This window comes from Mesoplodon densirostris, chromosome 16 (genome assembly GCF_025265405.1).
Source record: "Mesoplodon densirostris isolate mMesDen1 chromosome 16, mMesDen1 primary haplotype, whole genome shotgun sequence".
Lineage (NCBI taxonomy): Eukaryota > Metazoa > Chordata > Mammalia > Artiodactyla > Ziphiidae > Mesoplodon > Mesoplodon densirostris.
Window position 1 is genome coordinate 12,873,715 of NC_082676.1, and position 25,951 is coordinate 12,899,665.

General features: G+C 50.1%; 1 protein-coding gene across 2 annotated transcripts in view; it reads left to right on the forward strand.

Moving 5' to 3' along the window:
* The first annotated feature begins 5,598 nt into the window (after positions 1-5,598).
* Positions 5,599-25,951, forward strand: part of PREX1 (phosphatidylinositol-3,4,5-trisphosphate dependent Rac exchange factor 1) — a 195,116-nt gene continuing 174,763 nt past the window's right edge. For both annotated transcript variants that reach the window (XM_060079493.1, XM_060079494.1), the window contains exon 1: positions 5,599-5,951. In XM_060079493.1, the coding sequence (XP_059935476.1) occupies positions 5,739-5,951 (213 nt within the window). In that variant the 5' untranslated portion in view covers positions 5,599-5,738. The remainder of the gene's footprint in view (positions 5,952-25,951) is intronic.

The following is a 25,951-nucleotide window of genomic DNA, read 5'->3' on the forward strand; positions in this document are numbered from 1 at the left end:
GCAATATGGTGGAGAGCAGTCCTCTCTGGGGCATCTGCATTTTAAGAGAGAAGTAGGAAGTGGGCAATGCTTATTTCAAAGGATTGGGTGACCATAATCATCCAAATGGGGATCTTATTGATAATAGTTATCCTGGGACAACAGGTACAAACTGGGACTGTCCCATGCAAACTGGGGTGTTTGCTCATCCTATGAACAGAAGATTCAGGTCATCCTAGTGGGGAGAAATCTAGGGGAAGGGAAGCATGTCAATTAGGATGCTTTTGGTTTCAAATAAAGGAAACTTAACTGGCTTAAACAATAAGGAAATTTTATTATCTTATAATACAAGAAATGCAGAGGTAGGATGGCTCTACAGTTGGTTAAGTTAGGAGCACACTGGCATCGAAGATCCAGGTTCTTTCCATCTGTCACTTTTGCCATCTTCAGCTGGTCAGCAATGTCCTCCCTCATGGTGTCAAGATGGCTGCCACATCTCCAAACATCATGGGCTCACCCCATTATAATAGCTAACACTCAGTTGAATATCAGGCAGCATCCTAAGCACTTTGGAGCTATTAAGTATTTTAATCCGCACAATAACCCTGTGAGATAGGAACTCTTATTGGCTCCATTTTACAGATAGAGACATCAAAGCTGGAAGAGATTAAGTCACTTGCACAAAGTAACACAATGGGAAATGGTGGGGCTGGGATTTGAATCAAGGCAGCTGGTCTCTAGAGCTACAACAATGTCCAAAGGCTGGAAAAAAAGAAGGTACCATGTCAGTGGCCAAGCCAGGATTGGAACCAAGGGTCCTAAGCATTTCCTTCTCTCTTTCCTCTGGGCTATATTTCCAGTGCTTTCTGGTGGGAATATGATTTGGCAAAGCTCTGGAGCCCTGACTTAATCTGATATCTATTATGTTCAAATCAGACCTTGAACCAGAGCCTTCTGGGGGTATCTGCTTCTAAGAGCAAAGGCTTTCTTTGGAGAAGTTTTGACCTGGGGAGTTGTGGGTGGCTCCACCAAGAGTAGCGGGAAGAGAATTGTATTTTGGTCTGAAGAAATGAACCCTGGCCTGCATGTCCAGCCTTGTGTCGGGTTGTCGACCTGTTCTGTCCAATACCAAGGGTGGAGACGCCTCTCTCCTCTTCTCAGAGAGCTGCTCTTGGTGCTTGGAACGGGGAAAAGACTCTCTGGGCAGCTGGCCTGGCTTACTGAGAACTTATTTGCATTTGAGAAATGATTGGCTGTCCTGGGCAGTCCGATAACTCAGTTCTCACCTGGCTCGTTCAACTTGGGATGGAAAAAACCACCCCTTGTTTTCCCTTGCTTTATCTTAATTCTTATTATCATTTTAAAAAGCAGAGCTTGGGAAGGGGGCGCCTTCAAATCCTGAGCCTGCAGAATCTGAGAGAGTCTCATCAGAGAATAAGGAACTATCTGTCTAATGATTTTAAACAGCATTAACTTCTTCCTCACAATTGTGAAACTTATGCAACAGAAATGAAATGGTATTTCCCGCTATTTGCAAAGTACGTGGTAACAGAAACTCTAAAATTGTCCCTGTAGAAGAGAATTTCCCTATCATTACCATTGCTTTTTTTTTTTTCTTGCTGAACTGAGAGCCTTTTTTTTTTTTTCCCCTCCTTTTTCTCTGTTCTTTTGGTGAATGTTTCCCAGCTATAGCCTATTTTAGGCCCTGCCCTGGAGATAGACAGGGATCTAAGGGCTCCCCACTGAAGATCCTGGAGGGTGGGGATGGAAGTGATGAGGAGGAAGGGAGAAGAGGTCAGGATGACACCAGGATAGATAAAGGAAATCTCCCTGAGCTTTTGATTCCTTAGTCATGTTTGGTTCAGTGAGTTGCTCTGTGCCAGGATTAGCTGGGAGGCAGCCAGCCCTGGACCAAGGGAGTCCCCATTGATCACACCAGCGCTGAGGTCTCTATCTGAGTAATGAGACCTGGGTAGGCAGTGACCTGAGGCAGAGGCCTGGAGGTGCCACCAAACAACCCTGGAGAAGCTGAAAGGATCTCGTTTATTTGTTTGCTTGTTTATTTTATTTTATTTTTTAATAAATTTATTTATTTAATTTATTTATTTTTGGCTGCGTTGGGTCTTGTTGCTGCGTGCAGGTTTTCTCTAGTTGCAGCCAGTGGGGGCTACTCTTCGTTGCGGTGCGCGGGCTTCTCATTGCGGTGGCTTCTCTTGTTGTGGAGCATGGACTCTAAGCACGTGGGCTTCAGCAGTTGTGGCACGCGGGCTCAGTAGTTGTGGCTTGTGGGCTCTAGAGCACAGGCTCAGTAGTTGTGGTGCATGGGCTTAGTTGCTCTGTGGCATGTGGGATCTTCCCGGACCAGGGCACGAACCCATGTCCCCTACATTGTTGATTTGGTTATTGTTTTTCTCCTCCTGCTCTGGATTGGAAGCACCAGGAGGGCAGGAACCTTACCTGCTGTGGTCACTGCTGTATCCCAGCCTGGCGCATAGTAGGCCTTCAATAAACACTCATTGAATGAATGACAGAAAGAACTTGCTGTCTTTAATTCATCACTGTCTGCTCCCCCTGCTGGAATGATGTCAGCTCCAGGAGGGCCTGAATGGTGTTAGTCTTGTTCACTTCTGCAGTCCCAGAACCTCACCCCATGCCTGGCACATAGTAGGTGCTTGTGGTAGACGGTTCTCTCTTAACAACAGAAGCCTAAGTTGTTCAGGCAGCCATGTCCCAGGAGATGGAGCAGGACTATTCTAAGTTGATGGTGACAACCCTGCTCTTGGCCAGGGAGTATTTAAAGGTGGCCACGTGACCCAGTCTGCCTGTGAAGTGTAAGGGAGAATCTGCTTGCTGCGGGCTTTGGGGCAAGTTTTCTCCCTCTGATAAGAGAGAGGCACAGAGGAGCGCCCCCTTTACCCTCTTCTTTCCTGCTTTGGAGTTGTGTTAGCAGGTGATGTGGCCAGTGCAGCAGCCATCTTGTGTCTCTGAGGTCCCAAACTTTGGGAGAAAAGCCACCATGATGAGGATGGCAGGGTCGCAGGTGCCTTGATCCTTGATGATGTCACCAAGCGCTCAACCAGCCTGAGGAGCCAGCCTCCTCTGGACCTCTTGTTAAATAAATGACGTCCTATGGTTTAACCCATCAGTAGCCCGTTTTTCTCCTCCTTGCAGCCAAATGCATCCCAATGGATTCAGCACTCAGTCCACAAGTTGACTGATACTGACTGATACTGACTGACTGATACTGATACTTTGTATCAGTGGTTCTCAACTGGGGGTGATTCTGTCCCTCTGGGGATGTTTGGCAATGTCGAGACACTTTTGGTTGTCACATCTGGGGAGGGAGTGCTACTGGTATCTAGTGGGTACAGTGTGACTCTAAATGTCCTACAGTGCACAGGATGGTCCCTCACAACTAAGAATTATCTGGCCCCAAATGTCAATATTCTGAGGTTGAGAAACACTGCTTTACATACATTTTTCTCTTACAAAGATTCCCATTTTACAGAACAGGCAACAGGCTCAGAGAGGTGAAGTGTTTTTTTTTGTGTGTGTGTGTGTGTGTGTGTGTGTGTGTTGGTACACGGGCCTTTCACTGTTGTGGCCTCTCCCGTTGCGGAGCACAGGCTCCGGACGCGCAGGCTCAGCGGCCATGGCTCACAGGCCCAGCCGCTCCGTGGCATGTGGGATCTTCCTGGACCAGGGCACGAACCCATGTCCCCTGCATCGGCAGGTGGACTCTCAACCACTGCGCCACCAGGGAAGCCCAGGTGAAGTGTTTTGACCAAGGTCACCCCAGCCAGTTAGATTTGGAACTGGGAAACAAATGCAAACCAGTTTCATTCCACAGCCAGGATGCTCCCACTATGCTCTCCCCTTGTGGTGGATAGGATTAATTTAAGGACAAGGCAAGTGAGGGTCAGAGAGTTGCTGTGACCAGTTGAAGGTCACAGAGCAGAGTTACTCCAGAGCCCTCTTTCCGAGAACCTTGGGAGCCAATCACCTTTTGGACACAATTGATTCCACTACCCAAACCTGGCAGGCTCATCTACCTCACACCCTTGACTACCTGTCCAGGGGAACTTCAGTCACCCAAGGCCCAGATCAAATGTCATCTTGTCCAAGATCACAAAGAAACAGAGCTCTGAGAGGGCAGAAGACACCCCACTCTCTCCTTGTGTCCTTATGCACTTGCAATATTTACCCAGAGGCCATTGGGAGAATAACCCTGGGTGTTCGGAACGGCCTAAAGGATGATTACAGTCTACAGGGGGACATTACATGAATCAGCCAATCCACTGCAGAGACACAATCTCTGGCCCTTGAACAGGGGCAGGTTAGGAACTGTGTGGACAGTATGGAGAGTGGGGCTGGGCTAAGAGGGCTGTTCATACATGCAATATTAATTAATAATAAACATCTATAGAGAAATTTCTAGGTGCTGGGCACTGTTCCAAGTACCCCTATGGATTAACACATAACCCTGTAGGACCCCATTAGCTAGGTACCATGATTATTCCCCCTGTAATGATAACACTGAGGCTCTTGAGGTAAGGATACCAGGGCAAGGTCACCCAAGGAAACTAGCAAGCGCGGGAGCTGGGATTTTAACCTGAACAGGCCCCAGAGGGATCTTCCCTGCACACCTTCTAGTGCGGCAGGTGAAGACATTTGTCTAGCAGTTTGCTGATTATCAAGGTCACACAGAGCAGCCTAGACTAGAAGCCGGGTTTCCAAAGGCCTTATGAGGGCTGGGGGTGTATGGAAGGAGGCACGCGCAGAGCAGCTGCCACTTGATTAGTGACTGGAGAGCAAAGAATAATTTCCTCTGGGAAAGGTTGGAAAGGGCAGGCTCATCTCATGGGGGGCGTAGAAGTTATAAAGAAAAAGAGAAGAAGGAAAGAAAAAGGAAGGGGAAAGAGAAAAGAGAGGGTAAGAGAGAGAACGAGAGAGCCGTGCGTCTTCCTTCCCAAGGTCGTGGCAGCGCCCGAGGGCACCCAAAGGCCTGGGTGTCCCAAAGGCAGGGGCTGGGGTCACCGCTTTCTTCCTGGGGCCGGCGGGGGCGCGCGTGGTGGGGAGGGCTTGCTCCTGCGCGGCTCCGCTGCCAGCTTTTCCAACAGGGTGTTGACTCAGCCCGAGCAGCGGCTGCCGGCGACCGGACCTGCGTGTTTGTGCTGCGCGCGGTGGGTGTCGCGTGTGTCAGGGTGGGAGTGGCGTAGCCCGCGGCGGACGGGGGGGGCGCCACGCGTCCGGGCGCGGAGTTGGTGCGTTGGCCGCGGAGGCCGCACTGTTTCGGACTCTCGGGTCTCCGCGGGGCCCCTCGCGGAAGACTCTCGCCCAAGAGCCCCGGGCGCCCAGCTCTGGCCGGGCCGAGCTTCCGACGTAGCAGCCCAGGGCCGCGGCGCGTCTCCAAGGGGCCCAGTGAGCGCGCGGAGCGCCTCTGCGGCCCGAGCGCGGCGTGGCACTTGGCAGACGCTCCCTTGGCGGCGGGGAAGGCGGCGGCCTGGCCAGCCGTCTGGGAGCCCCGAGGGCCGGCCCCCTCCCGCCCCTTGTCCAGCCTCCGCGCGCTGCCTCCGCCCCCGGCCCGGGCCGTCCGCCCCCAGTCCCGCCTGCTCGCCCGCCGCGCCATGCGCCGGGCCCGCCGCTGAGCCCGGCCCGCCGGCGCGCCCCGTCCGGGATGGGGTGCCTGGACGCCTGAGTCGCCGCTCGGCGCGACCTCCGCGCGGGGGAAGGAGCCGGTGCCGCGCGGCCGCGCTAGGATGGAGGTGCCCGGCGGCAGCGGTCCCAGCGGCGACGGGGCTGGGGACGGTGCCCACCTGGACCCCCGGGCACCCGGCGCCGCTGCGCCCATCTCCGGCCAGTGCGCGGCCGCCCGGGAGTCGGAGCGCCAGCTGCGCCTCCGCCTCTGCGTCCTCAACGAGATCTTGGGTACCGAGAGGGACTACGTGGGCACCTTGCGCTTCTTGCAGTCGGTGAGTGTAGCCCGAGGAGCGCGGGGCCAGCCTCCGCTCCGGCCGCCAGCCCCGCTGCGGAGCGCAGGGGCCTCCGGCGCGGGGTGGTCCCCACAACCTGTGGCCATGGCCCCCGGGCGGCGCGAGAATCGCCTCAGACGTGGGGAGGGCGGCCTCCTCCAGAGCTGGGCTGTCGCCTCCCTGGCCGGCCCCGACCCGGGGTCTCCCTCACTCCGTTTCTCCCCACGGCACGCTGCCCTTTTGTCTTTTTCTTTCCCCCTCTCCGCCTTTCAAATAGTTTTAAAATTAGTTACATCCGTGAGGCAGGGTCTCTGGGAGCCAGGCGCCGGGAGCTTGGGCTTGCGGTTTTTTCCCCCGGGGATTTCTTCGCCACCTAGTGCATCACAGACTACTCATCTAGGACGGACCCTAGAAATCCCAGAGTCCCTAAGCGCCCAGTAGAATAGGATAAAACCCAAAGCCCGGAGTAGGGACAGAGGTCGACAAAACCCCGGGGTAGGACCCCTCTTTGCCACGCACACGCTTTTGCTGGAGCTTGGGGACAGTGGGTTTCGAACTCACGACTCCGAGTTTCAGTCCCATCCTCCCCATCCCCAACTCCAAGTTGCAAAACCACAGCGTCAGATTCTGTAAAATAACTGAGCGCTTATTATGTGCCAGGCGCTTACGTTTGTCATGAGAAGGTTGAACCTTCACCAGTGGCCCATGAAGTAGGGACGAATATTTCCCTCATTTTTTAGATGGGAGAGTTTAGCTCCAGAGAGGTTGAGTAACTTGCCCAGAATCAAACAACTGGTTAATTGGGGATACCGGATTTTGAACCAGGGCAGTCCGAGCCAGTGCTCCAAACCCCTATTCTCGGCTGCATTTCTTTTTTTGTTTCTTCTTCTTCTTCTTTTTTTTCTCTGTGAGAGGGAGGAAGGGGCCACTTCCCTACTCTCCTAGGAAGTGAGAAAAGTGGCAAGGGGGTGGGAGTGGGGTGAGCCTTGCTGGAAATTAGGAGACTCCGAGGGCTTTAATCTCCAAGCCTCCTGCTGGGACCTCATTTACTCCCTTCTCTGCTCTAGGAAGTCTTTTAATCCTGGTTCAGGAAGGGCTGGTTGGTGGGGGGGGTGGCGGGGGCGGTTGGTGTTTCCTTCAGAAACCCCAGAGCCAGGCTCTACAGCTCTCTGTCTCCGGGGGAAAGAGGGAGACTCTGGCATCCTCTGGGGTCCCCCGTGGCTTGGGGGTGCAGCTGAGGCTGTGTGAGGTCCGAGTTTTAACTCAAGGAGTACAGAGCCCTTCTCTCTGTGAAAAGAGGTGTGTGTGTTGCGGGGTGGATGGGCAGGGAGGAGAGTTGTGCAGAGGCATTGAAAACCATTTGGCTAAAGGACCCTTCTAGAAAGGCCTGTGAGAATGAGGCAGGGTTGGCCTTTCTTTCCCATCCCTCCCTCTCTCACAGTTAAAAAAAAGAAAAGAAAAGAAAAGAAAAGAATCTGCTCAGTTTGAAGCTGGCAGTTTCTGAATTAAAGATGTAGACAGCCCTGGTATCTCTGAGCAACGTCAGATTCTAGGGAACTCCTCACTTCTCCTTCTAGCCACTCCCTGCTTCTCAGTCTGGACGGGAAAGAGGAAAGACGAGCCGATTTTTATATTAATAGGAAAGAAAATATACGTCTTCCTCCCACGTCCTTGCTCTGGATGGTGTGGTGCCTTTCAGAACAGATAGAGATGGCATTTGGGTTAACTGTGGTTTTAAATTGTTCACGTGTAGGGTCTGAGGAAGCTGGAATGATGGAAATTGATTGGAATCAACCATCCTTATTATTAAAGAAACAGGAAAAAAAAGATTTCTCTACTTCCATATTATCTCCTTGACACTTTGAATTTGCTGAGCTCATCAGTTTTTTTTTTTGTTGTTTGTTTGTTTTGTATTGACCTGTCAGTTTTGAGATGAGCTGGTTCCAACTTGGACATCTTGGATCAGTCGTGCACATGTCCTGACCTCAGTTTCCCCGAGGGAAGGGGAATCCAGGCTTTCTTTCTGCCTTGTCCTTTTGGGTGTCCCCAAGCTGGTGCCAGAAACAGACTGGTTGTGTAACCTGACTAGCGGTACCTCGTTTGTGAGCTGTAGGAGACCTCTTCTCTCTTGTTTGGCTCCATCAGAAACGGTCCCTAAACAACCCAAGATCTTTCAGTTTTGAAAACCCAGGGCTTAGAGCTTCACGAACTGCTAATTACCAAGGCTTTCCATGGCAGCGAGGCTGGCAGCTTGCAGGTTGTGATTCTCTCCTGTCTTCCCACTCTCTCCTCCCAGCCTTTATACTTACTAAGGGCTTGTTCCCGCTCGGAAGAATGCTGGGTAATCCCTCCCTGCTTTTAATTCCATGTGGCAGAGGCAGGTCTCGAAGGGTTGCCTTGGCCTCCTTGTGTCCCTTGTTTTAAGGTCCTGTCGCCAGTAGAAATGAAGCCTTTGGGGTAGACTGAGCATTGTGCAAAATGCAGAAAAGCCAGTTCTAAGTTCCTGCTCTCGAGGAGGGCCAGGTTCTAGTCAAGGGTGGCAAAATGGGTGTTTACAGAAATCCAAGTATGAGGCTGGCCTCGAGCCAGACTGCTTGTGGTTGGGTCCTTGGGCTGTGTGACCTTAGGCAAGTGGCTTGACCTTTCTGAACCTCACTTTCCTCATCTGTGAAATGGAGAATGATAATAGATCTTATAGGTTTTTTTTTTTTTTTTTTTTGTGGTATGCGGGCCTCTCACTGCTGTGGCCTCTCCCGTCGCGGAGCACAGGCTCCGGACGCGCAGGCCCAGCGGCCACGGCCCACGGGCCCAGCTGCTCCACGGCACGCGGGATCCTCCCGGACTGGGGCACGAACCTGCGTCCCCTGCATCGGCAGGCGGACTCTCAACCACTGCACCACCAGGGAAGCCCCCTTATAGGGTTTTTAAGAGGATAAGTGAGTTATATAAATATATATAAAGCACTTAGAACAGTGTCTAGCAGGTAGTAAGGCATTTCTAAATATTAGTTATTATCATTAATTGTTATATGATAATTAAATATTACAGATGATTAAGATGATAGGATTCTAGCATCTAGCAAGCAGGAGTAGTCAGGGAGGGCTGCCTGGAGGAAGTGAGATGTGAGTCAGCACTGAAAGGAGGACAGGAACTCTGAGTGAATTTCCTTTTGACCATCTACACTCCAGAACCAGTGGTTTTGTTTGGTTCCAGGCCTGGGGCTCTCTGGTTCCGCTAGAATCTCCCCATCATTGCCCACCTCCTTCAGGATCTGGACTGCACCTCCTCCCCTATCTCCGATGGGGACTGATGACTTTGGTGCTGTATTTTGTGTGTTTATTGAAGAGTCATGGAAAGGCAAGGACAGCCCTCTTGTATGGATGCTGGATCTCTCTTGGGGGACCCCATAGAGATTGTGGGAGAAAATGCCCCGGGTTTTGGCTGAACCTTGGATCTCAACATCTAGAAGCCCCGGCTGTGTTGGGTGCACCATGTGTACTCTTGGGCAGTGTTAACAATGATAATGACAATGACAGTCATTACTGTGTAGGAGCTGACACTGATTCATCGTTTACCCTTCTATCGATTCATTTGATCTTTCCAACACCCCTGTGAAGGAAGTGCTGTCCTTATCCCCATTGGCAGATGAGGAAACTGAGGCATAGATAGTTTAAGTGAGCTGCCCTGGGTCACGTAGACAGCTGCCAACCCCAGAACTCATGTCCCTAGCCACTTCGCAGACTACCTCTTGCTTATAAAGGGCTTGACACCTGCCTTATTAGGGTGGCAAAACTGGGATTCGAACCCAGGTCTCTGTGACCCTTACCCTCTGCCTATGCTTCCTCTGGTTACTTCCCCTCTGTGACTCCTGTTCTCTCTTCCGCACAACGGGCAGAACTTAGAAGAATGGAAACGTCAGGCTGCTGGGTTCCTCCTTTGCACTCTGTGTCTGTTCATGGCGTGAGGGTTGAATGTGGGGCTCTGGAGCCAGGCTGCTGGTGTTCAAATCCTGGCTTTACTCCACACCGCCTGTAGGTGGCCCTGGGCAGGTCACCAGCCTACTCTGTGCCTCAGTTTCCCCATCTGTACAATGGGCATAGTACAGCACCTGCTGCATCATAGGGGTGTTGTTGAATTCTCAGTGAGCCTGAGGTTAATGCTCTTAGCACTGTACCAGGCACAAGTAGGTGCCCAGAATGCTGTGGTGGCTTTTTGGGGGATGTGCAGCAATGGGGGGCAGTTGAGATTGTCTCTTTGGGGCTCAAAGTCTTCCCCCTTAAAGAGAGGCCGGGTGAGCCTTGAACCCACTTGCCTCTTGGTTGGATTGGTTTGGGGTCTCTGCCTGCAAGGGGGTGGGGGTTCTGACGCCAGGGGTAGGTGCCAGTGGGTCCCCTGATGGGTGTGCCATCCAGCCTGGGCTGATGAGCTGAGAGACTCCTGTGTGGGGAGTGAGTAGTCAGCAGCCCCCCCGAAGGGCTCCCCTTGGCTGAGGACAGAGACCTGTCACTCTCAGGCACCCAGAGGGTCTGCCTGAGCTGGCTGGGCCAGGGTCCCTGAGGATCAGGGGGTGTGGGCAGAAAGCTCCCAGAATATTTTCTGTGGTTCTGCTTTTGGGGTTAGGAGACGAAAGCTTTTCTTTTCATTGGAGCTCTGCTTTTGCCAAGACAAGAAACTGTGTGGTTTTGTGTTGTCACTATTTTTTTTTTTTTTTAAGATTTTGTAGTGCTAGTCTGACACTAGGGAGCAGTGCTGGGGAGTGGGGCTGGGGGCGGGTACGTTTTAAATTCCACGGTCACTGAAACAGAATGACCTAACCAGTGATGTGGGGGGTTTTCACAAGCTTGTGTTGTGCAAAGTAGGATGCTAAGAAGTTCCGCCTTGGGAAAAACACTAACCATAATATGATGTACGTTGTATGTATAACATTACAGGAGTTTGGAGAAAAAGATGGAAAGACGTGTATCTTGTGAAGAAAGGCAAGCAGAGAGATGAAAAAGGAACAAATGTTCTAAGAAAGGCTGTTTGTAATGCCCTTTCCACGTAAAATTATGCATATGTATGAGAATATATTTTTTACAAATCGCCGATGGAAGTAATTGTATTTTCAGCATGATTATTAGATGAATGCAAAGCGATAGTAATAATAATTTTGCTAACATTTATGTAGTGCTAGATGTTTGTAAGCCCCGTATAAAGCATTCTCTGCGTATCAGCTCAAAAGTTCCAGGTATTATTGTGCTTACCATTTTACAAATGAAACAGAGGCACAGAGAGGCCAAGTCAGTTTCCCAAGGTCACACAGCCTGACCCAGCTGGGATTCAAACCCGGGTAGTCTGGCTGCATAGTCCCCATTCTTTACCACTACCCTTAACTGCCCCAACATGGTGCTGTGTTCATGACCCAAATTACTGTCTTTGTGAGGCCTCTGGGCTGCCCAGGTGGGCAAGAATTAAGCCAAAAGGTCCAAATTATCTGAGCTCAGGATGCTAGAGGGCCAGGACCAGGCCACTTTGTATTGGGCTGAACATTTTCAGGAAGCAAGTGAAAATTTTGTGCTGATAAAAACCTAAGCATCAGTAAGAGTTAGATGAGGCCCATCTTTTGTGTATTGCAAACAGAGCTACGTATAGGTAAAGCCATAAAGAAATTAGACTGTTTTTCTCAGCATGTACGTGTATAGGGAGCACCTGCTGTATATTCCGGGCAGTGCTTTAGGCCACAAAGATGCAGCCATCAACAGGGCAAACGTGGTCCTTGTCCTTATGAGAAAGATGACTCAGGGAGGCTAGAACTCGTGCATTTGAATGAGAGCGCTCTTCAAATAAGCATCCCGGACATCCATTCACTATTATTTTGGTGTTTGCTCTTGTGACCATTTCTCTGTCACTTTAAGAAGAGGTGGATGGGGTTGGTGTCCCTGGCTTCTGGAGGCTTCAAGGGGCAACTCTTTCTTAGAGAGTATCCCGCCTTTATCAGGCCAGTGAGCAGAAGGGCTGTTGGGCTTGGGGCCACACCCTCAGGTTAAGAAACCCACATCCTTTCTGTTTTACAGCCGCTCCTGTCTTAAAGCTTTTGCAAGAGTTGAGTCTTTGAAGTAAGCCATGCCTTGCTGCAGAACTTTACCTCCCAGATTTTTGTGATTTCTCTTCTTTTTTCCAATAGACACAGGTTCTCTGGCTGGAACCCTAGTGAGAGGTGGGCAACCAGAGTATGGTGTCCCACTGGCTTTGTTTCGCAGGCATCAGGTGAGGTCAGAGCTGGTTCTTGCCCCAGAATTTAGGAGACATAGAACTTGCGAGCAAGCCAGGGGGTGGAAGGTCTGAGACCCGCCTGGAGGGACCCCCTGAAGCAGTTGCGGCCCCAAGGGGGAGGTGAGCCCTGGTGAAGGGTGGTGACTCTGCAGCTGGTCAGGGTTCCAACCTGAGAGTTCTGGGGAGAGAGGGCTTGGGGGCCTTCTCTGGGGATTTGTGTTTTAGCCTGGATTCAACATCCTCCTTAAACAGGTTCTACAGGGGGCATTTCCAGCCCTAGTACCTGGTCTGGGGTGAATCCCCCCATCTTCCAACCTTCGGCACTGTTGACATACTGGGCAGGATTATTCCTTGTTGTGGGGTTGTCCTGTGCATTGCAGGATGTTTAATAGCAGCCTTGGCTTCTACCCACCAGATGCCAGTAGCATCCCCTTCCCCCAGTTGGGACAATCAGAAATGTCTCTAAACATTGCCACATGTCCCCTGGGGACAAAATAGCCCCGGGCTGGGAATCACAGGCTAAAACCTCCTTTGACCACCAGCTCTGCTTTCAGACCATTTTAGGGCATTTACAGGCCTACATAGCCATGTATAGCATTGATGTGTATGTGTAAATGTGAATGTGTTTACATAAATGGCATGGTACGGTTTGTTCTTTTCACTCCGCAGTGTATCTTGGGTTCATGGTTAAGAGCACAGACTCTAGAGACAAATGGCCTGGGTTTGAAACCCAGCCCTCTGACCTTGGACAAGTCCTTTTGCCTCTATGAGCCCTGGTTTCCCCATCTGTAAGATGGTCGTAGCCCTCCTAGGGTGGCTGCAGCGATTGAGTGTGGTCATCCAGGCACCTGGCACAGCTGAGTGCTGAGGCAGGGTCAGCCTCCCTGAAGTCCTTGCCACAGAAGGAAGCCCTGAGGAAGGAGGGAAGCCCTCCAGCCTCCCAGCCGAGTGTGGAGTTTTAGGTTTCTTTTTATTTTCTCGGCTCCTGGAGGACCAGGAGAGGATCTGCCTGCCCGCCCCTCTTTTGTCTTGTGGTCAGACACACAATCTGTGTTTACCCGCCTGGTTCCTTCCCCAGGGTGGAGCTGACAGCCGATCCCTTGTTTCTGGGCCAGGGGAGGTGAGGCTATTTCAGGCTGGCGGGACTAGGGCCACTGAAGGTTGGTAGAGGCAGGTGGCCAGTTGCCACGGAGATCTGAGGTCTTTCCTCCCCTCGCTGGAGAGGGTGGGTGACTTCTGCAAGGGGCTACTCTCAGGAGGGGTAAGGCCAGGGTCAGAGCGCGGTGTGGGCAGTCAGTGCTTACATTCACAAATTCACTTGTTCACTCAATAAACAGACGTTAAGCACCTACTAAGTGCCAGACACTGGGCTAGGTGTTGGCATGTGGCCAGTACAAGATGGACAAGGTTCTTGCCCTCATAGAATCTTCGGACCGTACAAAAAGAGGTCACTTGGGAAAGTGACAAGAGGTGTAATAACGATAAACTAATCCACTGAGGCCCTGCTGTGTGCCAGGTACTATGTGAATTATCTCTTTGGACCCTTGCAACAACCCTCTGAAGTAGAGACCACCATTACACCTATTTTGCAGGTGGGGAAACTAAGGCCCAGAGAGGTTGAGTGACTTGCTCAAGTCCACACAGTTTGAGAGTGGGTGCACCAAGGAGGAAATAAAATGGGGATGTGTTGGTGACAGGGACGGTGGCATCTATTGAGATGGGGTGGTCAAGAGAGGCCTCTCTGAAGAGGTGGCATCTGAGCTGAGTCCTGTGGCAGAGAAGGAACCAGCTGTGGAAAGAGTCGAGAGAAGTGTGTTCCAGGTAGAGGGAATGGCATGTGCCAAGGCCCTGAGGCAGGACCATGTTTGGCTTGTTTGAGGAATAGCAAGAGGCCAGGGTGACTGGAGGGGAGGGGAGGTTGGCATGGGCAGCGGGGGCCTGGTGGCATGGGCCTCACATACATGGTGAGCAGTTTGGGTTTGAGTCTTAGTGGGCTGAGGAGCCCCTGGGGGGTGAGATGGCTTCCCGGGAGGGAGGGGGCACCCCTTGTTTTCTGTTCAAGAAACTGCTTTGTATGATTAAAACCTGTTAGGTGGCACCTTGGACTCCACCCTCACTTACAGCCATCATAACAGCACTTTGTCTGGTGTCAGCTCTCACCCCTGCCCTTGGGGGAAATGTCTTTTTCAGACCCACTTCACAGATGAGGAAAACTGAGGCACAGAGGGTAACTTGCCCAGGGACACACCATCTGGAACTGGCCGTCGCCTCCTCTGCTCTCACCCTTGCCTCCCATGGTCTGTTCACCATACACAGCCTGAGGAGTCTACTTAGCACTTAAGTTAGGTCGTGCCGCTGCACCGCTCAAAGCCCTCAGAGTAAAAGCCACGTCCTTAGAGTGGCCTGGAAGGTCCTGCATGTTCTGCCCCTGTCACTTCTCCCATCCCTCTCCTAGTCATCTTTTTTTCTCAATACAGTTTTTTTTCTTTAATTGAGATGTGATTCATACATGGTAAATTTTACCCCCTAAAGCGTACAATTCTGTGGTTTGGGGTGTATTCACAAGTTGTGCAATCATCACCGCCATCTAATTCCAGAATCTCCTGTTGGCCCTTTCTCAGATGCACCTGGCATGCTCCTGCTTCAGGGTCTTCTCACTTGTTCTTTCTGGAATGCTCTTCCTCCAGTATCCCTGTGGCTCACTCCTTCAGGCCTCTGCTCAAACGTCATGGTCTCCATGAGGTCTTTTCTGACCACCCCCCCCACTTCTAATTTGAAATTGTACTCCACCCCCATTCACCACTTCCTGTCTCCTTTTCTCTGGGTGGTTTTTAATTTATCCTGTCTCTCCAGCACCAAGAACAATGCCTAGCACATGGTAGGTCCTCATTAAATATTTGTTGAATGAAGGGAAAACAAAGCCTCTCCTCCGTATACATGTTAATATATTTTTTAAATAATGTGATTATCTTGATTTATATAACTGCTAAATATTTTTGTGTGGACTTTTGGGGTCCAGGGTCTGGCCCAGACTGTCTGGGTCTGAATTGTGTCTCTGCCCCTCAGTGGTTGTGTGGCCCTAGGCAAGGATCTTCCCCTCTCTGGGCCTCAGTTTCCTCATCTGTAAATGGGTTGGGACACTTTGCTCAGTGTCTGGGACATGGCCAGGCTCCAGTCAATGGTGGTCGTTCTTTCATTAAAATTATTATTATGTTTTAAATTCTTAGTATTTCCCTATTTTTTGTACAAGGACAGTTACAGGGCCTCATCTTGAAAAAAGTGCCTCAGATCATTCCTGGGGCTTGAAATAAGCAACTGAATTCATTTTGACCAAGTGGCCCCTTGCCCCGGACTCCTGGTCTCTGTACTCTGAAGGCAGTTGGGAACAAGGGCATCTCTGGGATGACTGGCATTTGGAGCTAGAAGAGAATAGCCATCTCCTTCCCTAAGGAACCCACTCAAGGATAGAAAGAAAATGGTCAACTTCTCAAAAATGCATTAAGGCCCCCCCAGTACCCCACTCTGAGGTCCCTCCACAGATTTGAGTAGACATGGAATAAACCATTCCCTACTTCCTGGGTGAGGCTGTTACACATCCTGCTTCCTCTGCATTCTCACAGTTGTGCAGATGAAGAAACTGAGGCCCAGAAATATGAGGCCACTTGCCCAGGATCACAAGAGAGGACGTATCCGTTATCTATTGCTGTGTAACAAATTACTCCACAGTTGGTCGTTTGAAGCAGCCCTATTGATAATCACCTTGCAGTTTCTGTGGTCAGAATTCCGGGCATGATGTAATTGGATTTTCTGCTCCAGATCTCACGCGGCTGCAGTCATGGTATTGGCCAGGGCTGTGGTCTTGTCTGAGTCTTGGGGGCCTCTGCTTAGATTCTTGGTCGAATTTAGTTTCTTGTGGCTGTAGGACTGAAGTCCCCATTTTCCTGCAGGCTATTTGCTTGTGATGACTCTCACCTCCTAGAGGCTGCCTTCAGGTCCTTGTCATGTGCCCCCTTAAACATGGCCCCTTCCCATAACCTAATTACAGGAATGAACTCAGCTGCATGGTCCCACCTATTCAAAAGGAGAACAGATCCTCCAGGGCATGTACACAAGGGGGCAGGACACCTGGGGGCCATCTCAGGCTCCTGCTTACCACCATGGTAGGTGGTGGATTTGAACTCAGTTTGATTCCAAAGTTCATGTTCTTGACCACTGTATGTTGTTTTTTCCCCCAGAATGGACCCTGAGTGAGGTGGATTGATTGGTTGGTGGAGTCATTGGGTTCATTTTAAGCGAGATGGCTTAAGTGGGATGTCGGTGGGATGCCACTTCCCTCCCTGGCAGGATCTGGTCTCTCTAACACAGACCCCTGGTATGTCTTGAAGTGATTTGCTGATTGGGTTGTTGAGGATGAGCCCGGAGCATCTGCTCCCCTAGGTCCCCTCCCCCCTCCTAGTGGGGGTTTAGGCTCAGACCTGGCCATGGGGCAAGTGCCTGATGGCTCCCCCCTTTAGGAGACATTTGTGTCATATGTTTTCACCCTAAGGGTGGAACAGGGATTGCGGCAGCCATGCTGGTTGGTATTGATTTCTAAATATTAGGGCTTTTTCAGATAACTTATTATTTAGTGATTTTTAATTTAATTCTGTTGTGCTCAGAGGATATGCTCTGTGGATTTCCAGCCCTTTGAAATGCTGGTTTACGACCCAGCATACGTCTGCCTTAGTGACCATTCCCTGTGCACTGGAAAAGAATTGTGTGTAGAAAGACCTCAGAGATATTGTGGGTTTGGTTCTAGACCACCGTAATAAAGTGAATATCGCAATTCAGGGAATCACACTAAATTTTTGGTTTCCCAGTGCATATAAAAGTTATGTTTAGGGCTTCCCTGGTGGCGCAGTGGTTGAGAGTCCGCCTGCCGATGCAGGGGACACGGGTTTGTGCCCCGGTCCAGGAAGATCCCACATGCTGCGGAGTGGCTGGGCCCGTGAGCCATGGCCGCTGAGCCTGCGCGTCCGGAGCCTGTGCTCCGCAGTGCGAGAGGCCACAACAGTGAGAGGCCCGTGTACCGCAAAAAAAAAAAAAAAAAAAAAAAAAAAATAAGTTATGTTTACACTATACTGTAGTCTATTAAGTGTGCAATAACATTATGTCTAAAAAAACAATGTACATACCTTAATTAAAAAATACTTTATTGCTAAAAAACGCCAAAACAATTGCAATAGTAACATCAGAGATCACTGATCACAGGTCACCATAACAAATATAATAGTGAAAAGGTTTGAAATATTGTAAGAATTACTAAAAGTGACCCAGAGTCATGAAGTAAGCAAATACTGTTGGAAAAATGGTGCCTACAGACTTGTTCGACACAGGATTGCCACAAACCTTCAATTTGTAAAAAACACAATATTTGCGAAGCATGATAAAGTGAAGCGCGATAAAACGAGGTCTGCCTGGACTCCTCTGTTGTTGGGTAGAATGTTCAGCAAATGTCGTTTAGATCAGGGTGGTTTATAGTGTTGTTCAGGTCTTCTGTGTCCTTACCGACTTTTGGTCCCCTTGTTCTACCAGTTACTGGTAGAAGTCTCCAACTATGGTTGTAGGCCTGTGTATCTCTTCCTTGAATTCTTTCAGTTTTACTTTAAAGTCCTTTTGTTGGAACATACACGTTTATGATTATGTCTTCCTGATGAATTGAGTCTTTTATCATCATGAAATACTGCTCTTCACCCCGATAATGCTCATTGTCTTGAAGTCTCTTTAGTCTGATATTAGTATAGCCACGCCAGCTCACTTATGCTTTCTGCTTTCCGTCTCTTTCCTGTTAGCCTCTTTGTGTCTTTATATTTCAAGTCCATCTCTTATAGGCATCACAGAGCTGAATCTTGCTTTTTTATCCATACTGACAGTCTGTGCCTTTTAATTGGACTATTTAGCTCACATACATTTAATGTAATTACTGACAGGGTTGGGTTTAGGTCTAATATCCTGCCATTTCATTCTGGTTTGTTTGATGAGGCAATGGCAATCAAAAAGGATCTCCTTCTTCCCCGTCCCCATTGTGCTAAAGGTAAGGGGACCAGGAAATTGAGGTTGATTGAATCCAGACTCCTTGCTGTGGCTTACAAGGCCTCTGTGATCTGGACTCTGCTCACCATGCCAACCTCATCTCTCCCTACATTCACTATGTCCTGGTCCCATCAGCTTTCTTTCTGTTCTTGAACTTGCTAGGCTGGTGAACCTTTTCATTTGCTGTTCCTCTTGCCTGCATCACCTTTAACTGTGCCATGCATCAGGGGTCCTTCCCTCTTGTTCAGCTGTAACTCCAGTGTCACTTCCTCAGAGAGCCTTCAAGTCACGGTCTCTGTATCACCACACCTGTTTTCTTCTTGGTACCTGTCACTCCCTGAAATAATCTTGTCTGTTTACTTGATTAGTGTCTGTCTACTCCCCTAGGATATGTCATATGGTCTGCTGTGTTCACTGACACCCCTCCAGCACCTAACACATAATGGGTGTTCTGTTAGTATGAGTCGAGGGAGTGAATGTGTGAGTGAAAGGGATCGAATGTATATATATATGTCCATGCCTCTCTTTCGCTTTGTCACAGCTTACCCTTCCCCCTCCCCATATCCTCAAGTCCATTCTCAAGTAGGTCTGTGTCTCTATTCCTGTTTTACCCCTAGGTTTTCATGACTTTTTTCCCTTAAATTCCATATATATGTGTTAGCATATGGTATTTGTCTTTCTCTTTCTGACTTACTTCACTCTGTATGACAGACTCTCGGTCTACCCACCTCATTACAAATAGCTCAATTTCGTTTCTTTTTATGGCTGAGTAATATTCCATTGTATATATGTGCCATATCTTCTTTATCCATTCATCCGATGATGGATACTTAGGTTGTTTCCATCCCCGGGCTATTGTAAATAGAGCTGCAATGAACATTTTGGTACATGACTCTTTTTGAATTATGGTTTTCTCAGGGTATATTAGGCAGCTGAGTTTGAGATGCATCTTGTAGTTTGTGGGTGGTCCTTCTATTCTCTGAGGTGAGTAGAGGGGGAGAAGGTTGTTGTCTCTTAGAGAGGGTGACTCTCTTATCCTGACTTCCATTTCCTGTGGCCTGTGGGCACTCATTCTCTTTTCCTTTGCAACATCAGCTGTTGAACTGGAGGTTGCCACATTCATCTGTCCTACTTCCTGAATCTTGTTCTGTACTTATGCTCCTTTGGGAGATCCTGGGGTGCAAACCCCAGAGAGGAAGCAGTGAGCTCCTACAAGGTTGTTAGGGGTTCCTTCAGCTACCCAGTAGCTCAGCTACTGGGGCCTCCTCTTGGACTTCAGGACCCTGGTACCATCCCAGTCAGGCTTGGTGTCTTCCTGCGCTTGTGCAGCCCCGTGGAAACCTCTCCCCTGCTTTGTTTCTCCCAAATCTAGAAGATTTTAAAACAACAACAGTAATAGCAACAACTATAACAACAACAGTAATAGCACTGCTCTTGCTCACAAGATGAGCAAATGCTGGTTGTCAAGATTCTTTGGTTGCAGGTGACAGAATACCCAGCTTAAACTGCCTTCAGCAGAGACGGGAATTGCTTGGCTTGTGTTAAGGGAGGGTCTGTCTGTTGTCCTGGGGTGGCCTCTGATTGGCTGCCTTGAGTCATGTGCCCATCACTGAGACTGACTGGCCAGGTCTGGGTGAGGGGCCCACCTGTACCACATGGCAGTGGGGGAGCCATGGTTCCTGGAAGGAAGACTCCAGGGTGCTGGGACCAGAAGAAGGGGAGGGATGCCAGCTGGGAGCATCTCTCCTCCTCTGTGCTGGTACCATCATCCCAGATTGGAAGCCTTTACCTTCTCCCGAGTCTTGGGTCGCAGGGAACCCTGTTGTCACTTGGGCTGCCTGCAGTCCCCCGTGGCTTTTCCACATCCTACCTCAAAGCCTTGCTCATATGCTGCTTCCTCAAGAGGTCCTCCCTGACTGTTCTGGCTCTTTCCATGGATCTAATAATAGCATCAGCATCCACATGTGTGAGATGTCTTCAGTGGACATGTCTCAAGCAGCATAACCTCCCAGGAATCTGGCGGGGAAGATGTTCCAACGTTGCCTATTATATGGATGAGGAAACAGAGGCTCAGAGAGGTTCAGCAACCAGAAAGGCTTGAGGGTCACACAGCATCCTTTTCTCTCATTGGAGGCTCCATCGTGTGTGTTTTGTCTTCTCTAAGGCCATACAACCTGGATTTGAATCCAAGTTCTGCCCCTTCTAGGTGTTGTCACCTTAGGAAAACGGCTTAACCTCTGTGTCTGGGGGAAGAACATTCCAGGCACAGGGAACAGCAAGTGCAAAGGCTCTGAGGCAGGAGCATGTTTCAGGAACAGCAAGGAGGCCAGAGTGGCTGGAGGAGAGTGAGCCAGGTGAAGCGTGAACCGGAGGTGAAGTCAGGGAGGTAACGGAAGGATGGGGGAGGCTGGTGGGCAGCTTGTACAGGGTCTTATGGGCCATTGTAAGGACTTTGCATTTTACTTTGAGTGAGGTGGGAGCCCTTGGAGCTTTTGAGCAGAGGAGGGACAGAATCTCACTTAGTTATCACAGGATCCCTCTGGCTACCAGTGGAGAATGGACTGTAGCGGGGCAGGGTGGAGGCAGAGGGAGGAGGCTGCATGGTAGCCCAGGTGGAACAACATGGCAGCTGGGGTCTGGGGTGTTGCACAGGTGGCTAGAATTTAGTTAATTGCCCCTCCCTTGTGTTCCTGTGTTGTTCGTTAGCTGTATGACCTTGGGTCCTGGCTTTATCTCCTTGAGCCTCAGTTTTCACATCTGTAAAATGGGGTTAATGGTGTTACTTCTCTTATCAGGCTGTGGGCATGAGTTACACGCGATGATAAACGTAAAGTGTTTCCCGGAGTGCCTGGCACGTTGTAAGCTCTCAGCAGACATTTGTGGAATAAACCAGTGAGTGAACGCCAGGGAGTTTGGGGCTGCTCCAGCTCTGCTCAAGGCATCTACCCATGAGGTAGCCCCAGAGCGGGAAGCATCCCGTCCCCCTGCCCAACTCTATCCTCCTCCTCCCCCCACACACGGAGATTTGAATGAACAGAACCCAGAATGTTCTGGCAACAGTCGCTCCCTCTTTCCTAGTGACAAAGACATCTTTGTTATGCCTGGGTGTGAAATCCATCTCAGAAATGAGGATGGTGCAGGCTCAGGAGGCAGCTCGCGAGGAAGGGGAGGAGCTTGGGAGGAAGGCATCTCAGGGCCCTGTAGAGGGACAGCCTGCCCCCGCACAGTCATCTAGCCTCGTGTGGGTCCAGAATGCTCTTGAACTGGTAGTGCTTTGTGGAACGAGCACTATGTGGGGCCACATTTCTGCTGAGTAACCACATCAGTCGGCATTACCTTCTGTAGCATTACCATTATCTCTCACACACAGAAAAAGTGATAATACCCAGTGCTGGTGTGCCTGCTGGGAAGTGCACAGTTCCATAGGATTGCTGTCAGGAGTATTAATGCTGCTGTCTTTTGGGAAAAATAGTCTGGCCATGTTTTCTTATTTATTTATTTTCCTTCTCGTTTCATTGAGATATAATTCACATACAACACTGTGTAAGTTTAAGGTGTACAGTGTAATGACGTGACTTACGTCATGAAATGATGATCCCAGTAAGTTTAGTGAACATCCGTCAGCTCACAGGTCTACAAAATAAGAGAAGTAGAAAACATTGTCCTGGTGATGAGAACTCTTAGGATTTACTCTCTTGACAATTTTCATATCTAAAGTACAGCCGTGTTAAGGATATTTATCATGTTGTAGTCTGGCAGTGTTTTCAAAAGTGAAAACCCAGGATACCCTTTGAATCAGTTCCTTTGGGAATCTCTCCTGTAGAACCAAGAAGAAAAAGTATGTAAAGATGTCAGAAAGTTGTTTGTTCCGGTTTTGTTTATCATGGCCCTCCCCCTCACAAAAGGCAACCACTTGGGTATTCATTCGCGGAGAAAAGGCTAAGGTTTTTGCTCACCCATGGTTGGGATGTTGGGTAACTGTTTAAAAGAATGAACTAGATCTCTTCTCTTGATGTGAAGGGCTATACCTGCTGTACTGTTGAGCAAGAAAGGTTAAGTTGTGAGTCAAGTGTAGAGGGTGATCCCAGTTTTGTAGGAGAAAACCCAACAGGCAAAAGACCCTCTGGATGGGTATTTACGAATGTCAAGAGAGGCACTGTAGGATGCCTCCCAGGATATTAACATGGGTGGCCTTGGGCTGAGAATGGGGAGGGTTTTAGAGAAAGATATTTTGTTTATCTTTGTATTTTTTTTTTTGCATTGTTCTCTAGTTAAATTAAACACATTATTTTTCAAATTAAGATAAACTGACAATTAAAAAAAGACAGTTGCTGGCTTCTCACTCATGTGTGGTGGACCCGTACATAATATTGGGTCATAGAAACCCTCCCATAGTCCTTTGAGAATCAGGATAACGGGGTGGTTGAACAAGATTCTGAATCCAGGCCCCTTATGTTAAATCTGGGCCCCAGATTTGACCAGTGAACAAAGATCTTTGCCCTTGTGGAGCTGACATCCTGATCAGTGTAGAACTGTGCCTAGAACAGGGGTTTCCAAACAAGGGCACGTTTTGCTCCCCAGGGGACATTTGGCAAAGTGTGCAGATGTTTTTAGTTGTCATAACTGCAGAGGAAGGATGCTACTGGCATCTGGTGGGTAGAAGCCAAGGATGTTGCTAAATAACCTACAGTGCCCTAGGACCACCTCCGTGGCATGAATTACCTGGGCCCGAATATCAGTAGTGCTGAGACTGAGAACCATGGGCTAGATCAGTGTCTGGCACACATTAAAAGCTCAACAAATATTAGCTGCTGTGATGAAAAGATGACATAAACAAGTCTTTGTTTGCCGCCCGTCTTACAGACAAGGACATCAAGGCTTGGAGAGGTGAGGTGCCATCACCGAGGTGGGAGTGGGATGCCCCATCCCTGGGGGAGGGAGGTGGAGTGCGGGGCTCGGGGCTGGCCTGTAGGTCCAAGAAGTGGGAGACATCGATGCTGGGGAGCCTCTGGAGACCCAGGCCTGAGCTGGGTGCTGGCCACCCCTCCTGGCTCCCTAGCTTGGTGCCAGCACTGTTGTCTGCCAGTCACCACGACGTCTCGGGCCAAGGTATGTCCTCAGCCCCCTCCCCATGTGTCAGTCTTTGTCACGTCCTCTGTGCCGGCAGCCCTGGAAGGTGGGGCGGGAGGGGGGGAATCCTTTTTATTTCCCCTCAGGAAAAGCTGTGTTTGGTAGCAGCACGCGGTGTCAACAGCCAGGGGCCTGATTCGGGCAGCTCTGCCAGCTGACAGCCTTTGGATTACCTTGCGACAGCCTTGTCCCTCCCCGAGCCTCAGATTCCTCAGCTGGGTGATGGAGTGGGGTGGGCAGTGCTGTATCCTCCCCTGCCTCTTTCTTGGACACAGGTGAGATGCTGGATGTGCAGCTCCTTTGTCCACAGCAGGTCATTCTAGAAGGAGGAGCTGACGTCATTATTACTCTTTATCACCTGTGGGGGTGGGAGCCCAGTGTCAGGGGGCTGGGATGGCTCCTTCCTTCTCTCCCTCGGTCATTTTATCCTCATTCTGTGATTGAGTTCGTCTTGTTCGATCACTTTAACTGCCATCCCTTTGCTGACATTTCCCAAATTTATATTTCCTACTCTGACCTCTGCCCTGACCTCCAAGCACCTGTATCCAGATGGTGAGGACATCTCTCCTTGGGTGTCTAGCGGGCATGGCCAACACCCCATCTTCACCAGCTCGCCCCGCTCACAGCCCCTTCTGTCTAGGTGATGGTCCCTCCATCCTTCCACCTGCTCAGACTCATCCCTGGGGCCATCTCGATTCTGTTCTTCCTCTTACGTCCTGCATCCAAACGATCAGAAAGTCCAGTTGGCGCCACTTTCAACAAGCGCCCAGAGTGTGGTCACTCCTCACCCCTCCGCGGCTGCCACCATGGTCTCGGCCACCATCGTTTCCTGCCGGGACTGTTGTGGTCACCTCCTCCCTGGTCTCTTGCTTTGCCCTTGCCCCGGACAGGTGGTTCTCCACACACACTGTCTGTAAGTCAGGTTACGTTCCTCCTCTGCTCAGAACCCTCCTATGACTCCCACCTCACTTGCTGTAAATGTCAAGGCGTTGATGATGACCTAGGAGGCCCTTCAGCATCTGTTTTTCCTGCTCCACGTGTCTGTCTCTCTGACTTCATCTCCAAACATACCTGACACATTCCTGCCTCAGGGCCTTGGCACTTACTGTCTGCTTGCTCTAGAACACTCTCCAGGTATTCTTGTGGCTTGTTACCTCTTTGGGTCTCTGCTCTGATATCCCACTTTCTCAGTGCGACCTTCCCTGACCTTCCCATCTAAAAGCACACCTCTTCCCCATGTTCCCCCTCCCCCTTCTCCATTGCACTTGGATTTTACTGACTTGTTTGATAATTGTCTGCTCTCCCCTCACTAGAATTTAAACTCCTGGAGGGCAGGGATTTTTGTCCCTCTTGTTCGTTGATGCTCCCAGACCTAGAACAATGTCTGGCGTACAGAGGGTGCTCAGTGAATATTTGTAGAGTGAAGGAAGGAAGAGCCACCCATGCATTGTCCCATATCTCTTGAGATTATTTTTGTATGTCAGGCTTTCTTCTAGGCATCAGGAACAGCACTAAATCAAACAATGGTTTGTGTCCTCAAGGAGTTCTAATCCAGGCGAGAGAATGGACACAAGTAATGACATTACAGTGTGGTAAGTGCTTTAACAGATATATTAGTCAGGACTCTTTGGGTTGTGAATGACAGAAACTCCAAGTCAGAGTCTTAAGGAAAAAAAAAAAAGGCTATTATGGACTCAGTTGACTCACTAAAAATGGCTTCAGGCATAGCTGGATCCAGGTGCTCTCTGGCCTGACCCTTAGGCCATGTACCCATCCATGAACCAAGTATTGCTTATCTAGGAGCCCAGAACTCGGATTGCCTGGCTTGGGTCACGTGTTCATCCTTATCGATGGAGGTGAGGGATCAGCTTCTCCACAGGTACATGTACCAAGAGCAGGGCTCAGGGCTGACTTTCAGGAGGTCACATCTCCAGGAGCTGCGGAAAGGGTGGATTCACATAGATTCTAAGCAGTTTTTGGGGTGTGTGGCCCTGTCTGTCGCAGATGGCTGGGAGGTGGAGGAGGGGGTGCTGCAGGTTTCCTGGTGACAGGTGGCCCCCTGCCTCTCCCTGCACTTACCTCCTTTGCCCCCTTGCCCCATGCTTTGTAAATATTTCTGGCTCGCTGCCTCTCCACTGTCCTCCCTTCCCTGTATCACAAAGGGGCTCCAGATGGTGTGGCTCTCGGGGAGTCTGCCACACAAATCTGTTGGGTTCTAATCCCCCTTCTCCCTCCCCACCCACATATGCAAGGCTCTGGGCTTCTCGGATCCTATTTCGGGCCTGAGGGAGGAAGGCTGCTCAGGGACCCCGATGGGCCTCACCACTCTTTCTGGCCTCTGGTGCTGGGAGGCCACTTTTTATATGAGGGTGGCTTCATAGGCCTGCCCTGGCTCTTTTGGTTCCCGGGCACACCCTGAACCAGACATGCCTGCTATTGCCTACTCTTCCTGGGGTCTAACCCAGGATGTCTCAAGTTTTACTATACATAGAACTGCCTGGGGTAGGTCTAATTAAAATGCAGATTCTGGATCAGCAGGTCTGGGG